Source organism: Chaetura pelagica, unplaced genomic scaffold (assembly GCF_000747805.2).
Source record: "Chaetura pelagica isolate M959 unplaced genomic scaffold, ChaPel_1.0 scaffold363, whole genome shotgun sequence".
Taxonomy (NCBI): domain Eukaryota; kingdom Metazoa; phylum Chordata; class Aves; order Apodiformes; family Apodidae; genus Chaetura; species Chaetura pelagica.
The window spans coordinates 2541157-2557982 of record NW_009952720.1 but is presented as its reverse complement, the minus strand read 5'-3'; the positions used below and the strand labels follow the sequence as shown (position 1 = coordinate 2557982).

Here is a 16826-nt window from a genome sequence, read left to right as displayed (position 1 = left end):
TATCTTTAAATCAGTCAGAATTGAAAAAAAAAAAGCCAACAAAGCCACAGTAAAAAATGATGTGGAAGTATATTGAATTGAGGAATAATCACTGGAACAGTGTGGGAATAATTCTCATACCCTATCTGATAGTCAAGGAGTTTTCTTCTGTCTTGGCTTCACACTCTGAAACATCACAATTTTCTCTGGAGAATCTTGAGAGATGATGAAAGACCTTCCACAGGCTTGGTAACCATGCCTTGTCTGTCCTTGCAGATTATTTTCTGGAAGATTGCATTCAAATGACTCAGTTCATTCCTCCACCAAAGGAAAAGAAAAAAAAAGACAAGGATGAAGAGGGAGGTGAAGATGATGATGTATGTTTGAATTTTAATATGAAAAATTAAACTAGTGGCAGTTAGGACTCTGCCTCAAGTGTAATTCATGCAGCACTGTTGAACTTTTTAGCAGCTTTTGTATGTTTTGATACCCAAGACTACTGTTAACTTCAGAAATAGAATTTAATTTTCTCATTGCCCTGGGAAACTGATTGTATTTTTTTTGTTGAAGCTAAAATTCTCATGTTTTGTCAGCCTACTTCTCTCTAAAGGTAGAACTGAGATACATTTAAAGGTGAAAACATTGGTGACCTTGGAAGAATATGTAGATACAGAAATATGAGCTTGGTGATACCTCTTCAGGGTGGAAATTTAGATTCTCTCCCTCCTTCTCTTGCATTGTTAATACTCTCACTTTAATGCCACAGCTTTTAATTTGTAGATCTGAAACTGCTGTTCTGGTCAGCTATTTGAAATTTTTTGAAAGTATTAGTTTTTATTGAGAGAAGCATTTACTTCTGCTTCTTATGTTATCCACGTTCATCTGAATGGAAGTTAAATTAGTTTGATAGCAGCTTCCTGCTAAAGATGTGTATGGAGTTGTACTTCACTGCAGTGAAATTACAGTTCCATTCCTGTATTTAATTTCTCACAATGAGAAAGCTGGGGAAGCAGGACTAGAGCTGCTTATTGTGAGTCATTCTGCGAGCTGTGCCCGAGATGGCTTTCCCTATCCACATGTCTCATTTTCCAATGTACTTGGCCAGCCAGTCTCCACGGGTTGAGTCAATAAACGTACACGATTTCTTTAGTGATTTGGTGTATTTGGGTTTTTTTGTTTTGTTTGTTTTTGTAGGCCAATTGCAACCTTATTTGCAGCGATGAATATGGCCCAGAAACAAAGCACTCCATGGCTCAGCTGAATGAGAGAGAAACTTCTTTTGAACTCATTGAGGCCCTGTTAATTTATATCAAGACCCTGAATGTCCCAGGAGCTGTACTTGTTTTCTTGCCTGGCTGGAACTTGATATATACAATGCAGAAGCATCTAGAAATGAATCCACGCTTTGGTACAAGCAACTGTGTTCTGTTCTGTTTCATCTCCTAGTAGCAGCAAACTAAGGAATGTGTAAAGATAAGGGCTCGCTGAGGGGGAGCGGGATTGGTTGGTTGTGAGAATGAACAAGAAGAAATTATTAAAGAAGTTTGCACAGTGATAGTTACTGACCTTCTTGTAATCATGTTGCAGGAGGCCACCAGTATAGGATTCTCCCTCTGCATTCTCAGATTCCCCTGGAGGAGCAACGACGGGTGTTTGATCCTGTGCCTCCTGGAGTGACAAAAGTAGGAGCCCTCTCTGCGCTGCCACACGTGCTTCTCCTATGCTTTGGGAATGTGCTGCTGCCTTTTTTTTGACAGAAGTTACATAGTTTATCCTGCAGTAGCTAATATATTTTATCCTGCAGTCCATCCTTATGTTTTTCAGACCAAATACATTTCAATATACATTTCCTGTTGTTGTTTTTTGTGTAGGTTATTTTATCTACCAGCATCGCAGAGACCAGCATCACCATCAATGATGTAGTCTATGTTATAGACTCCTGCAAGTGAGTTCATGAAGTAACTTTTTGTCTTGTAAATCCTATTCTTTGGAATGCAAAAAAGGTTTTCTGAACACACAGAACTGCCTTGTGTTCCCAGAGTCACAGAGCTGAGTTTGAGGACTCTGAACCTCGCTCAGGACAAATTTGCATTGTCTGCAACCAGTTCAGCACAGTTACAGAGCACAGTGGCATTTCAGTGGGCTGGTTTTGGGCAGCTGCCTTCACACTATTGATGTGAGGTGTCACTGGGTCTCCATGAGTATTTGAAATATGTTGTCTGCCAAGTGGCTGTTACAAACACTTAGTGTAGGGCTGATGGAAAAGAGATGTTTGTAGTCTGTTACAGATCCTGTCTTGCTCTCTGAGCAGATTACACAGAGGGTCTCATGAATTGCGTGGGAATTTTAAGGTTTTGAGACAGATGTGAAAACTTCATTCTGTGCATAGCTTGGGGGCCCTGCTAGGATTCTTCAGCTTCCAAATAAATCCTAACTAGCCAAAGCTCAGCTGGTCAAACAAGCCTGGTTTGCTGCTTAAAAGCAGCGTGGCTGTAAGGAATAAAATAGGGACTGATTTGGCAGGACTTGAGATGAAGAACATCTGATCTTAAGTTGTTGTTTGTTTGTTGTTTTTTTTCTGTAACAGACAAAAAGTGAAGCTGTTCACTGCTCACAATAACATGACAAACTATGCCACAGTCTGGGCATCCAAAACCAACCTGGAGCAGCGGAAGGGAAGAGCCGGACGTGTGCGCGCTGGGTTTTGTTTCCGTCTGTGCAGCAGAGCTCGCTTTGAGAGGTGAGGCTGTGCTCCTGGGGAGCAGCAGGACCTCAGAGGCTTCTCCCAGAACTGTCGAGTGCTGCTTCTGATCCAACTGGGGAAGTCATTGCAGAGAGCACAGGGAGGAGATGCATGAAGTCAGTTCACACAGAAATTCTTGGATATAACATGTATGTACTTGTACCCGTAACATGAGGTAGATAAAGTGTTTGTGATGTTAAGAACTTCACTGTAACCTACAGAGGCTTTCAGGGGAAAAATAATACTGTTTGGGAGTTGAGGCAAGTCAGGAAAGAGCCATGGAATAAGGGTAAGGCTCTAGTCTACCTTCAAACGTTGCATGTCCTTGGCATCTTCACAGAAGAGGCAATTTTGTCATGGAAGTGGTAAAAACCAGAGATGACAGATGTTACTTTTCCCTCCATCCCCAGTGAGTGGCCTGGAATCCCCTTCAGGCTGCTGAACTGCTGCTCTGGCACCTTCCCTGCTTCTGAAACTTCTGACCTCTTCTATCTGCCAAGCTGTTTCTCAGTTCCCAGATCCATGGAAATCTTTTTGCTGGTTGCAGGGGCCTACCCAGCTGTTAGTGTTTGATCTCTCTCATGAAAGTTTCAGTGTCCCTTTCTTGCACAGCAATTCGAGCATAGCTGTGCTTTGATGTTCAACTTCTTGTAACCTCTGAAAACATCAGTTGATCAGAAACTTCTGTTAAGTTGGTCAAATTTATTTAGGTCTGCTGTCTTGTATAGTGGAGTGATTTTAACTAATAGTTTCTGACAGTGAACTGAAGGCTACAGATGTAATCATGGGACTTCATGACTTCAAGGTGACCTTCCTTCAAAGAACATAAAAAGAAAATACACTAGCTCTGTGGTGCCTAGGAAGGAAGTTCTTGTGCAGAGAATCTTTTGGGAGATTCCATCTAAATTTGGTGCCATCTGAGTATTTTTTCAAGGAGTTTTGAAACCTTTTCTAGCTGTCTCTTGCTCAGTGCAGTCATTCCTAGGAGTTAATAGTGCAGCCAGCAAGGTAAAGGATCATTAACCATACTGTGCTAAAGACAGAAGAGCTCCATGTGTTTCCATCTGGTCTTTTTTCCTACCAGAAAAACACCTTTGGAAAAACTCGCTCTCCTTAGTGATCCAAGTACAAACATGTAGGAGGAGGTGGGTGCTTTGGAGTTGCTAGGACACATAGAGAAGTGCTTGTATGTAAAGCAGGTTGTCTTTCTCAGGAGTGGAAGACTTTCTTTGGTGACGTAGGAGATGATTGTCAGGGGGCAGGTGTGGGGCTGGACACTGGGGGCTCCAGCCATGCAGACTGTGTGTACTGGAGCCCCCAGTGGGTTGTGGAGGTGGGAGGGCTACACTGTGTATCCTGGGGTGAGAAGTGAGAAAAGCAGAAGGCAAATACCTGCAGCAGAGCCAAAGTGGCAGGAGCACAGTGTGAGCTGGTGAGTTGGCTGGGGGCAGCACTGGCTTTGGAGGGCAGTAGTTCAGGCTGATAGAACGACCCGAGATGTTGACAAAAGTGAATGTTCAGAAAAATGTGGGGTTATTTGTTCTCCTTCCAGACTTCAGACTCATATGACACCTGAAATGTTTCGAACACCACTTCATGAAATTGCTTTGAGCATCAAACTGCTGCGGCTGGGAGGAATTGGTCAGTTCTTGGCCAAAGCCATAGAGCCCCCACCTTTGGATGCAGTGATTGAAGCAGAACGCACGCTGAGGGGTACGTGGTTTGGCCACAAGGCTTTTATGTTCATGAAGCTGATGCCAGGTGATGTCCCACATGTGCTGGTCACTAACAAACCACTTCAACATCTCTGCTTCCATTATTTGTGTAGTTGCCTGCTGTCTGAAGCAGCAAGGTGTTTCCTGGATGCATTGTGTGGGTGGCAATGTCTTCTTGCAGCTGAAGAAATAAATGAATTCCCAAGTGGGGTGTCAGTCCTTTAAGAAACTTGAGCCTTCAGGCTTCAGCCTTGTTTTGTTATTTTACCAGTAACTTCTGCTAGCTTCCAGCTTCCTGTTTTCCAGCTGTGGCACTGCTGTGTTTGACACAGATTCAGCCCAGTGCCTAAGGCATTCTCAAAACAACTATAAAAGTAATTAAAAAAAGAGGTTAGTAGTTTATTATGTAATTACTGCTTTATACAGTGTGCTGACCCGAGTGTCAAGTAATTAAATCTCCAATTTATGGGTATTCAAGCATCAGTGTCCTCCTAAAACAGGAGACACTGAGGTGAGGGTTAAGCTGTCTCCCCAGTTCCTTTAAGGAATTGTCTAGAATATGAGTAAAATGAAGGGGGGAGGAACTCTGTATTTATGGTTTGGATTTAAAGCAGTGAACTTGAACCTCAGCATACTTTGCAGATGTTGCTAAATAAGCATTTCATGACATTTCTCAGAACTGAATTACCTACTGGATTGTTGATTTTAGGAAAAAAGTATGGAAGGAGATAAGTGTACATAGAAGGGTGACCAGGATAAAAAGCAGAGCTAGGGCTCTGTTTTTGTGTAAATGACTTTATGATCTTGAAATTGTTAGTGCTTTTCTTACACTGCAGATAAGAAATGCAGAGCTGGGGAAAAGGTGAATGTTTTCAGCATTCACACCAAATTGATGTTTCTGTAGGTACCTTTTTCCTGAATGACCTGGGATTATTTTTTTGTTTGTCAGGGTGTATATACTACTATTATTTTTTAGGATGGTGAGACTCTAGGCTTTTAGTTCCAGAGATACTAAGAAAAATTGATTTGATGGTGGCTAAGGAGTCCTTTATTTTCTTGCTTTCCCATTCAATCTCTATGATAGGGCTGCTTTGATTTTCCTGAGGCAGAAATTAGTTTAGGTTAGTAAGATCAAATATGGGGACTTGAAAAAAGTTTGATAGTGTAACAGTGGTTTGTACAGAAGCAAACTGAAATGGCAAAGTGTCATTAGATAGTAATTAATTATGGAGGAGGTAGTAAAACATGTAAAGCTAAAGTAAAATTTCTTTATTTGACCTCAGACCAGTTTTGAAAATCAAGTTGCAATATTGTAAACAATGTTAAACTTAAATATAGGTAGGTTTCTATTTAAGCACAATTATTAAAATTCTGAAATGTCTTCTCTAAGGATGTCTGGGATTAGTTAACCAATAAGAGATCTTTTTTCAGACCTTGATGCCCTGGATTCCAATGATGAGTTGACACCTCTTGGAAGAATCTTGGCCAAACTTCCCATTGAACCTCGTTTTGGCAAGATGATGATAATGGGCTGTATCTTTTAGTAAGTTCAGTAGTCTCCATGGTTCTTTTTTTGGGGTTGTTTCTCTGAGTTACTGAGCCTCTAGACATGCACTCTACAGGAGAAAAGCTGAGGATAAGAAAAGGAATATTCAGGAGAGCAGGGGTTAAATAACTTAGAATACAGGGAATAAAGTAGTAATGAAATTCAGAGTTAACTGCAAGGGAGCAGAAGGGGCTGAATACTTAGGAATTAAGAGTGAGACACCAACTATGCAGCAGTGAGCTAGAAGTGGGGAGATGTGAAACTTGTCACCTAGATAAGAAAAATTAATCCACATGTTTTGCTTTAGCAGAAGTGAAGATCTGTTATTTATAATTGTGATGGCTGTAGGGTCCTTTCCACCAGAAGAAGATGGTGTATGGTTGAAGGGAAGGAGAGGGAAGATAGCAAAGGGCTTGTGAACACTTGCTGTTGTGAAAGTACTGGAATTTGAGCTAATTTAATGTCCACTTTCAGGAAAGTGTTTTTGTGAAGAGCTCTAGTAGATGAGGGACAAATTCCTAAGGTCTCTGGCAGAGAAGTTTTTACTTGTGTCAACAGCCTGTAGCAGCTGCTGGCAGCAACACTGTGAATAACCTGATCCCAATACCTTTTGTGGTTTCTTTCAGTGTGGGAGATGCTGTTTGTACTATCTCTGCAGCCACCTGTTTCCCTGAACCTTTCATCAGTGAAGGCAAACGCCTGGGCTATGTCCATAGGAATTTTGCTGGGAACAGGTTTTCAGATCATGTTGCTTTACTCTCCGTCTTCCAGGCCTGGGATGATGCAAGGTACATTGTCTTGTGGGAAGTTATGGGTGACACAGGGTGAGCAGCTTCCTGCCCAGACTAGATAGACCCACAGACACTGTGAGAGCTGAACTGTTGCACTTTCCCTTTTCTTGAACGGGCTTCTGATTCTCTCTCTTTGTTTTTCAGAATGGGTGGTGAAGAAGCAGAAAAAAGATTCTGTGAACACAAAAGGCTCAGCATGTCTACTCTGAGAATGACCTGGGAAGCAAAAGTCCAGCTGAAAGAGATACTTGTTAAATCTGGCTTCCCTGAAGGTGATTCTCCTTGAACATAGTACTTTAACAATTGCATTTTTAATTCTGAGATGAGAAACAAATAAGCAAGATAATCAATGATGAACACACAGCACAGAGGCCTGAAGTGGATTTGCCATAAAGCTGTTCTGCTTTAACAGCTGCCTTCAGATGAAATTTTAGTGACAACTCATTCTCTCCTCGTTGTTTAAACCAGAGAAGTTGTGATGGCTGTGGTGCCAGCACAGGGAGATTTTGGAGGCTGAGGTTAGGGCTGAAGCATCAAAAAACTATTAAACAATTTTTCTTGGGGAGTTACCTCCCTGATTTTCCTTCTCTTTCACTTTTTGCATCTCCAAAATGTGCTGTGCTCCCCCCCTTCTTTTCATTAGCCTTACGGGATGCTCTGTGTGATCTAAACAACATATTATGTGTCCTGTGGTTTTCTGGGTTTATGCCACAGGGATGTGCAGTAGTTGGGCATATTATTCATTTTCTAAGGAAAAAAAAGATTCTAGAAGTTGACCAGGTTCTGAATTTGCCTGGTGTTCCTCAGGAGCTTGCTCAGTTTCATGGCATAGCTGGCTGAATTCAGCAGATGTCCATCTCCCCCTCCTTTTTTCTTGTCTTTTTTTTTTTTTTTTTTAAATTCCTTCAATTTTTTTCTCCTTGAGCTGCTAGGATCATTGCTGCATTTATCCTTAACTTTATTTCTGGGCAAGATGACCTGAAAACAAGCCACCAGAGACTCTGGGGAGGTTTGTAACAAATAAACGAATGAAAACATCCATCCTGACCTCCCCCAAAAGATCCATCTCCAAAACAAATGTCAGGAAACACACTGTGGTACAGCACATTCTGGGCAAACCCCTCTCTCCTTGTTTTTGAGGAGCTTGGGAGAGAAAAATATCTCTTTGTAGTAGTATTTTTGAGCTTTTTGCTCTCCATGAATAAATTGAAATGTAGAACTGAAATGCTGTGAGTGCAGAGGTCATTTGAGAACAGATGTGCATCTCCCAGTCGATTGGGTCAGAAAATGCATTGATCCAGGATCCTGAACAACCTTTCCCTGCTGTCCTGTATGACCTGTGGATTCAAGCCAGTCTTCTGTTCTCTGTCAACAGAATGTTTGGTGACTCAACCCTTTAACAACACTGGACCAGACAATAATCTGGATGTCGTAATCTCCCTGCTTGCTTTTGGGGTCTACCCCAATGTCTGCTACCACAAGGAGAAGAGGAAAATTCTTACCACTGAGGGGCACAATGCACTCATCCACAAGTCATCTGTCAACTGCCCTTTCAGCAGCCAGGACATCAAGTATCCATCACCTTTTTTTGTTTTTGGAGAAAAGGTAAAGACTTTGGATTTGTTCATTTGCTGCCAAGTTGTCCAAGAGGCTCTTTTTGGTAAAGCAGCTCTATGAAAAAAGATACTGGGTAGTGTTTAGCTTGTGTGGGGTTTTCTGGTTTGTTTGGTTTTGCAGAAAGAGAACCTTATGTGGTCATGATGTCACTCAGCCTTTGCAGTAACTTTCAATCAACCATTTTCAGTTGTAGCAGAGGTGTTAGCTGCAGAGGTGTTCCTGGGAGTTCAGTGTAAGCAGCCAGATCACCGAAAAAGATCTAAATTATTATCTTCTTTAAGAAGTTGCTTCAGGGGCTCTTCCATACTAATCAGGCACTAGAGAATTTCTGCCCTTACTACTTTTGCTGTTTCTGAATCCAGAGAGTTGTAATCTGGTAGTGGGGTGCTCCCTTTCTGGCATGTAGGTAGTTTGTCATCTTCCAAAGAAAACTCCCACTTCCCAACCCTGTTTTCTGAAACCTTGTATACATTGGTTAGTTCAGAATTACAGTTAATTTCTGCTGATTTTTATATCCACAGTTCTTTTTGCTGACATGCAACTTGTTTTAGTCATGACAGACCAACCACTTCTTTGGTAATAAATGAAATTTGGGCTCCTTTGGGCATTGGCTGGGGACACAGCTTGAGACCTGGGGATTTCCACGTGCATAGTCCAGCACTGTGGTGAGGCTTTGCTGATTCTTTGCCCTTTATGACAGGATCCCTAGTGGGTCAGACCTCTGCTCTGCCTCAACTGTCTCTGTAAAGTGAGCTCCCCTAAAAGGGCCAATAGACTTTTGAACTCAAAAAGCAATGCTTTATTCCATCAAAATGTGTATGGCAAACTAAGAGAGACTAAGATGGTGGCTTTAGATGGCTAAGACAGAGACTGAAGGTTCAACACTCTTCATTGTGGCCATTTTTCTGCTACAATTTCTAGCTTTGGCCAGCTTCTCTATTTTGAGTGTGTGTGGTATCTTCCATGCAGGAGCAAATCTTCTCCCTGAGGACAAGCAAGTACAGCAGCCCCTGTGTGAAAGAGGGGAGGGGGAGAGGCAGCTGTCAGGGTGGGAGGCTGAAATCTTGAGTACCACTCTTCAGTTCCTCTTTAGAATGAAGGGCAGTAGCCTGTGTAGTCAGTGCTGTTATCTCTGGTTTAGGTCAGATGGCTGGTTGTTAAGTGCTCACTTAAGGTACAAAAGCTTCAGGTCTTGTGTCTGTAAAATGACAAAGTGGGATGGTTGCATGGACGTGTAGCAGCTTCCAGATGTGCATGTGGAACCCTATGAGCTTGTCATCACAGCCCCAGTGATGCAAAAGGTGGGAAAGAAACTCAGCTGTGCTTTGCTCGTGGTAAGGTTGACAGAGCATGAGATGGCTCTTGCAAGGTGTCAGCTGCATCACTGCAGACATACAGTCTTGGAAAAATGAGTACTTTTGAAATGGATACTTTTAAATTGCAAGTAGCTTTTGGTGTTTCTTCACACCAGCCAGTGCTGAAACCCTGTAACCACCTGCCCAGCGTTCAGTTTTGTATGTATATGTGCTCTTGTAATTTCCTAATGTTATACCTAGATTTTTGGGGGTGGTGCTTGGTTTGTCGTTGTTTTGTTGGTTGTTTTTTTGTGTTGTTTTGTTGTTTTTTTTTACAAAATGCTCTGCTTTCAGTGGCCTGAGGAAGGTGTAGGGATCTGTTTTCCATTTAAAGGGTCCTATTCCTCTCCCACCTGCAGATTCGAACACGAGCCATCTCTGCCAAAGCCATGACCTTGGTGAGCCCATTGCAGCTGCTTCTCTTTGCCTCCAAGAAGGTCCTGTCAGATGGGGAGCTCATTCTGGTGGATGACTGGTATGGACCTCCCTGGTGCTTGTAGTGTTCAGGTCTCTGAAAGAACACAGACTGAGGGGGAGTGGCTGCTCACACAGACATGAGTCTCTTTAGAATAAAGAGCAAGTGTGTGCTGCTCCAGGTTAATGGTGAGGGCATTGTTTCCTGTGAGGAAGGGAGTGGTTTATTCTGGCAGCAGTGTTTCGTGCAGATTATCTGCTTAAATTGAAAACAAGATGCCAGGCAGTTTCCATAAAAACAGCTGGGATTTTTTTCCCCCCCTTTAACTGGAATGTGAATAAGAGGTACTGTGTATTTTGGACCTCCCCTTAAGAGGGAGGCTTGATTTTAAGTCTTGGAAACACGGCTGGAGGAGAGAAGTGCTAAGGATTTGGTGGTTGCCTCTGGCAGGATACATTTTATGGCCATATCTAAATACCATCTGGAGGTCTTTTCTTTGTTTGTTTGTTTCCCTTCTGGTCATTAAAATGGAGCTTAAGAATTGCTTAAGCTGCTTAATTCACTAATATTTCTAAAGGATGGCTTGGAGCTTTCAAAATCTTGAGGTGCCTCATGGTTTTGGTTTACTTTATATTTTTATATCTTTCTGCTAGGGGTTATATAACCTGAGTGTGAAATCTCAAGAGCAAATGTAAAGAGAAGGAGACCTGTGTTTTAACAAGATCAGATTTTAGGGATCTTCCAAATTTGCCTTCAGAATTTCACGCCCTTTCCTTGACAAATTAGAATTTCCAAGGTGACAGCGTGGATTTCTGGCTCACTGTGTGCAGCACTCAGTGAAAAACCACTTCTATGGAACGTCTTCCCTAACAAGTTCTCAGCTAGAAGCTGGAATAGATCTGATGTGATTCTCTCTGCTCCAGGATCAAGCTGAAGATGCCCCACAAGGCGGCCGCCTGCGTCACCGCCCTGCGCGCCGCGATGGAGGCTCTGGTGGTGGAAGTGACCAAGGACCCTGAGATCATCCGGCAGCTGGACCCGGCGCACGAGCGGATGCTGAACGTGATCCGCCAGATCTCCAGGCCCTCAGCTGCAGGGATCAGCCTCATGGCTGCCAGTGCAAGGTCAGCTTGGCTCCCTGGCTCGTGCAGTTGGAGCGCTCGGGCAAGGAGCGCTCCCCAGCCCTGTCCCCACGGACACCGAGGGCCTGGACAGAGCAGGGCAGAGCTGCTCCCTCCCAGGGCTAAAACCACCAGGGGTGTCTTGTCCCGTGTGGGCAGAAGCTTCAGGCTTATACTACAAAGTCCATAGTCTGGGTGTATGTAGAGTTGTCGTGTCCAAAGTGGGGTGTAGGCAGATCAGTGCCTGTTCCCACATGGGTGGCTCTCAGGACTGAAAGCTGCCATCACCTCTTCCAAAACACAACAACATTTTAAGAAAAGATAATCCAAGTAGTTTTTTTCTTAGTAAACCTGCTCATCTCTGTCTCTGGGAAGAAAACAACTATTTGGCTGTGCTTGAAGTCATCCATTGCCCCTTGTTCTCAGCTCTTGCTTCCAAAGCACAGAAAAATACAGTGGGCTGTGAGCTGTTGGTAATTTAAGGATCAAACCAAAGAACAGCTTCAGTGTGCAGTTCAGCTGGGTTCTGGGAGGAGCAAAAGGTCACTGTGTTCACATAGGCAGCAACAGGGCTCCCTCCACAATAGTGTGAGCTGGAGAAGTGGGATTGAGGGGAAAGCTTTCTATCCCAGGTGTAGACCTGGCTGATGTGCAGAGGAGGGACTGCTTGTTTGACAGATCAGGCTGTTCCCAGCTTTTCTTTACTGAAGTGGGGAAAAGTGTGAAAGTGCAACTGTGATTCAAACATCATATTCTCTTGACATAAAATAGACATAGCAACTGAGTATCTTGGCAGTTGATTATTCCTGGAGTATTTTTTTTTTTTAATATTGAATCTGTAAAATTGCATGAAGTGACAAGTGATAGAACAAGAGGAAATGGCCTCAAGTTGTGCCAGGGGTGATTCATTGGATATCAGGAACAGTTTCTTCACCCAGAGGGTTATTAAGGACTCTGCCCAGGGCAGGGGTGGAGTCCCCATCCCTGCAGGGATTTCAAAGCCCTGTAGATGAGGTGCTGAGGGACATGGGTTAGTGGTGGCCTTGGCAGGGCTGGGTCAGTGGCTGAATTTGATGATCTGAAAGGCCTTTTCCAACCAGAAGGATTCCATGATTCTAAGCATACAATGTTTCTCTTTGCCAGGTTTGGTGATGGCCCTCGCCCCCCCAAAATGCCTCGCTACGACAACGGAGGTGGCCTCAGGGGCTGGGGGGGCTACCCGAGGGGCTCGGGCTACAGAGGGCGAGGCTACGGTGGCCACAGCTACTCCAGCTGGCACTCAGGAGGAAGAGGATACCAAGGTAGCCCAGGGGGAGGCTACGGAGCAGGGAGAAGCTATCATCGAGGAGGAGGGTATGGAGGAGCAGGTGGTGGCTACAGAGGGGATCCGGGGAGGGGCAGGTGGTAGGTAGGGCAGTTCAGTGAAGTCTTTCCACCTTGACAAACGTGTGTGTCCTCTCCCAGTCTCTCTATTGCTATTACCAGTCTGTTTGCCACTTCAGTTCCTTAGTTACAGCTCTGTAATATATTGTGCCCTTAGGGAATTTACGGCAAGTTGTATTATTTATTCTTAATAAAGAGTCTGTTTTTAAAGACTTACACGTTTAATTTTGTATTTGGATTTAGAGTTTCAAGCCATCTGTTCTTAGTTTTGGTTGCAGGAGGTATAAGGCATTCTGAGGAAACCTTTTCAGTGTCTAAAACAATTCTCTGCCAAATGAATTTAAAATTGTGGAACTTGGGCTCAGTGGGGATTTTCCTTTGTTGTTCTAATAAACTGTGCAAACAGGCCTTGCTGCAGTGGTTTTCTGTCTACGCCAGGCAGCACTTGGTTCCTTTGCAGCCGATGAGCTCTTTTGCTGATCCAGATACTTGAAGAACATGGGATCCTTTTTTCAAGACTGTTGGGGTGCTCTGCAGAACCTGAAGCCTGAACTGCACCCCTCATCTGAGGCAGTGTTTGCCATTGCTGCTCCAAAACAGTTGTGCTTTGTTCTTCCAAATACATGTGAAAGAGCGATTCTGTCATTAAATTCCTTGAAATTGCAGCCAGTGGATTCCAGACAGAAGTCTTACGGACATGGAGGGGGTAAAAAGCCCTCTGGCCAGGTGTGCTGTTCTCCATACCCCTCAGACTAGCACCCGGGAAGTGACATGGAGCAGGGGTGGGTGACATGGGTGCCTGCAGGTCCCTGCTCCTACAGTCAGGCCGTGTTGCGCAGGTGTGAACAAGATGAGGGCAGTGCTCCAGGTGACGTGTGCCTATGAACAGCTGGGGTGTTTCTTTGTCTCAAACTCTCTCACCTCTTACAGCACGGCCACAAAACCATCTGGGCTGGCCTGGGGCAGCAGCAGGCTGGTCCTGCCTCACCCTTGGTACTGCAGGGCCTCAGCTGCGCGGGGAGAGGTCTGGGCACAGCTCAGTGTGAAACCTTTTCCATTACTGAGCCTGGCAGGATTAACGTCCCTGCTAATCCAACTGGAATGCTTATTTGTAGTTTATAATTGGGAGAGGATGAAGTTTGAGGGAAGTTTAAAGCAAGTCCAACATGTAATTACCATTAACTTTTCACTTCTTCTCATGTTGGTAAGTTTTCAGAGGTGGACTAGGGTACCAGGGGTTATCAAGTATATGTGTGGTATCCTGTGACACTGGCTACAAGTGGTTTGACTGGGGGTACTTTGTTAAATCCTAGCTGAAGAAATTCATGGAATTGTCAGAGTTGGAAGGGACCTTTAGGCATCATCTAGTCCAACTGCCCTGCTAAAAAAGGATTGCCCAGAGCACGTTACCCAGGACTGCATCCAGGTGGGTCTTGAATATCTCCAGAGAAGGGGACTCCACACCCTCCCTGGGCAGCCTGTCCCAGGGCTCTGTCACCCTCACTGTAGAGTTTTTCCTCATGTTTAAATGGAACTTCCACTGTTCCAGCTTGTGCCTGTTGCCCCTCATTCTGTCACTGGGAACTACTGAGCAGAGTCTGGCTCCATCCTCCCTGCACCCACCCTATAGATACCTACAGGCATCAATAAGGTCTCCCCTCAGCCTTCTCTTCTCCAGGCTGACCAGTCCCAGCTCTCTCAGCCTTTCCTCATCAGGGAGATGCTCCAATCCACCCATCATCTTTATTGCCCTCCCCTGGACTCTCCCCAGTGGTTCCCTGTCTCTCTTGAATTGGGGAGCCCAGAACTGGACACAGTTCTCCAGATGTGGCCTCACCAGGACAGAGTAGAGGGGGAGAATTACCTCTCTCGACCCACTGGCCACACACTTCCTTATGCACCCCAGGATTCCATTGGCCTTGGCCACAAGAGCACATTGCTGGCTCATGGATAATATGCTGTTTACTGGGACTCCTAGTACCTTCTCCTCAGGGCTGCTTTCCAGCAGGTCCACCCCTAACCTATATCGGTTCCTGGGGTTCTTCCTCCACACATGCAGGGCCCTACATTTCCCCTTGTTGAACCTCATGAGGTTCCTCTCTACCCAGTTCTCCAGCCTGTCCAGGTCACACTGGATGGCAGCACAGCCCTCTGGAGTGTCACCACCCCTCCCAGTTTGGTATCACCAGTGAACTTGCTGAGGATACACTCTGTCCCCTCATCCAGGTCATTGATTAATATGTTGAACAAGACCAGACTGAGTATTGACCCCTGGGGACACCACTGGTTACAGGCCTCCAACTTGACTCTTCTCCATTAATCCCAACCCTCTGAGCTCTGTCCCACAGCCAGCTCTCAATCCACCTCCCTATCTACTCACCTAGCCCAGAGTCCCTCCGTTTCCTAAGGAGGATGTTATGGGAGACAGTGTCAAAAGCCTTGCTGAAGTCAAGATAGATGACATTTGCTGCTCTCCCCTCATCCATCCAACCACTTACGTCATCCTAGAAGTCTTGCAGATTGGTCAAGCATGATTTACCCTTGGTAAATCCATGTTGACCATTCCAAATAACTTTCTTCAATGTGTTTAGAGATGACATCCAGAACAAGTCCCTGCGTCACCTTCCCAGGGACAGAGGTGAGTAGTTTCTGGGTCCTCCTTCTTGCCCTTTTTGAAGACTGGAGTGATATTTGGCTTCCTCCAGTCCTCAGGCACCTCTGCTGTTCTCTATGACTTTTCAAAGATGATGGAGAGAGTGGCTCAGCAATAACATCTGCCAGCTCTCCCAGCACTCAGGGGTGTATTCGATCAAGGCCCATGGACTTAGGGATGTCCAGTTTGGCTAAGTGGTCTCCAACCCAGTCCTCCTCTGCTGAGGGGAAGTCTTCGTCTCTCCAGACTTTTCCCCTTGCCTCCAGGGTGTGGGGTTCATGAGGGACAGCTTTAGCAGTGAAGACTGAAGCAAAGAAGCATTCAGTAACTCTGCCTTCTCTGTGTCTTCCACCACTAGGGTGCCCACCTCATTCATCAGTGGGCCTACATCTTCCCTAGCCCTCCTTCTTCTGTTGATATACTGAAATAACCTCTTCTTGTTCTCTTTTACCTCAGTAGCCAAGTTGAGTTCTGCTTGATCTTTGGCCCTTCTTATTTTTCCCTTCATAGCTTCACTACATCTTGTTTTTCATCATAAGTTACCAACCCCCTTTTTAGAGCGAAGTTGATGTTTTTCAGGTAAACTTACAAAAACAATTGTACTTTGTAACTGTAAAGCTATAATTTACTATCATTGGAAAAGACCATAAATGTTACCTTAACATTAGGGCCACCAATTCTGTGATACGAGGTCCCACTGGCTTGGGTACTATTGCAGTAATGAACTTTGTTTCTCCCTTAGATGTCTGGTTCTTGGGTACAGCCCAACACCAGTGCCCCCTATTCATTACAGAAAATATTAAATCTAATTTCATGTTGCTTGTTTTAAAAATTAGTGGGCATGTAAGGGTACTGCCAGGTGTAGTAACATGAAATTATGTGGGTCACAAGCCTATGTCTTGAGTTGCTGTTGGGATGGAGCTTTCAAGGACACTTGGGGCTGCTCAGGTCACAGGTGGTGGCAGGGAAAGGTGACATGGACTATTTAACATCTACAAATTACAGCTTAGTTGGTTTTATCTCTATGCCTAGTGCTTTATACATGGAGGAGTGTCAAGTGTAAAACTACTGCTTAACAATATTCAGTCTGCTTTGAATATCCAATCCATCAAGATCAGTTAAGTGGGAAAGCAATAATCTGTGCCTACACTTCCTGTGCCAGAAATGAAGAGCACAGTCTAAACAAGGATTGACATGCTAATGAGGAGCTTAAACAGCCTGGGTGTGGAAAACTGAACATTAACCTGAAATGACATGTACGTTTTTGCAGTAAAAACTGAGCTTGTGAGGAGTTTGCTGTGTTGGTAAATTGATCTGTGCTTTGTTTCACAAAGGCAGCTTGTTAGAGCACTCACATCTCTTGTACAACGAATTTAATGATCTGAAATTCAAGAAGAAAGAACTACCTGAGCTCCAGCAATGTCACTGTCTGGGGTGGTCAGAGAAGCCCCAGCAAGTGCAGACAGCAGGTTCAGAAGGCACGACACCATGGGCTGTTGTTTGCTGTC

General features: G+C 44.5%; 1 protein-coding gene across 1 annotated transcript in view; it reads left to right on the top strand.

The window, feature by feature from the left end:
- DHX9 (DEAH (Asp-Glu-Ala-His) box helicase 9) overlaps nucleotides 1–13421 on the top strand; it is a 29148-nt gene extending 15727 nt beyond the window's left edge. The window contains exons 16-29 of the mRNA XM_009994688.1: nucleotides 256–356; nucleotides 1174–1387; nucleotides 1567–1661; nucleotides 1851–1924; nucleotides 2567–2719; nucleotides 4275–4435; nucleotides 5869–5980; nucleotides 6610–6771; nucleotides 6919–7046; nucleotides 8150–8379; nucleotides 10106–10221; nucleotides 11085–11285; nucleotides 12426–12583; nucleotides 13417–13421. Of these exons, the coding sequence (XP_009992990.1) occupies nucleotides 256–356; nucleotides 1174–1387; nucleotides 1567–1661; nucleotides 1851–1924; nucleotides 2567–2719; nucleotides 4275–4435; nucleotides 5869–5980; nucleotides 6610–6771; nucleotides 6919–7046; nucleotides 8150–8379; nucleotides 10106–10221; nucleotides 11085–11285; nucleotides 12426–12583; nucleotides 13417–13421 (1910 nt within the window). The remainder of the gene's footprint in view (nucleotides 1–255; nucleotides 357–1173; nucleotides 1388–1566; nucleotides 1662–1850; nucleotides 1925–2566; nucleotides 2720–4274; nucleotides 4436–5868; nucleotides 5981–6609; nucleotides 6772–6918; nucleotides 7047–8149; nucleotides 8380–10105; nucleotides 10222–11084; nucleotides 11286–12425; nucleotides 12584–13416) is intronic.
- The last annotated feature ends 3405 nt before the right edge of the window (nucleotides 13422–16826 follow it).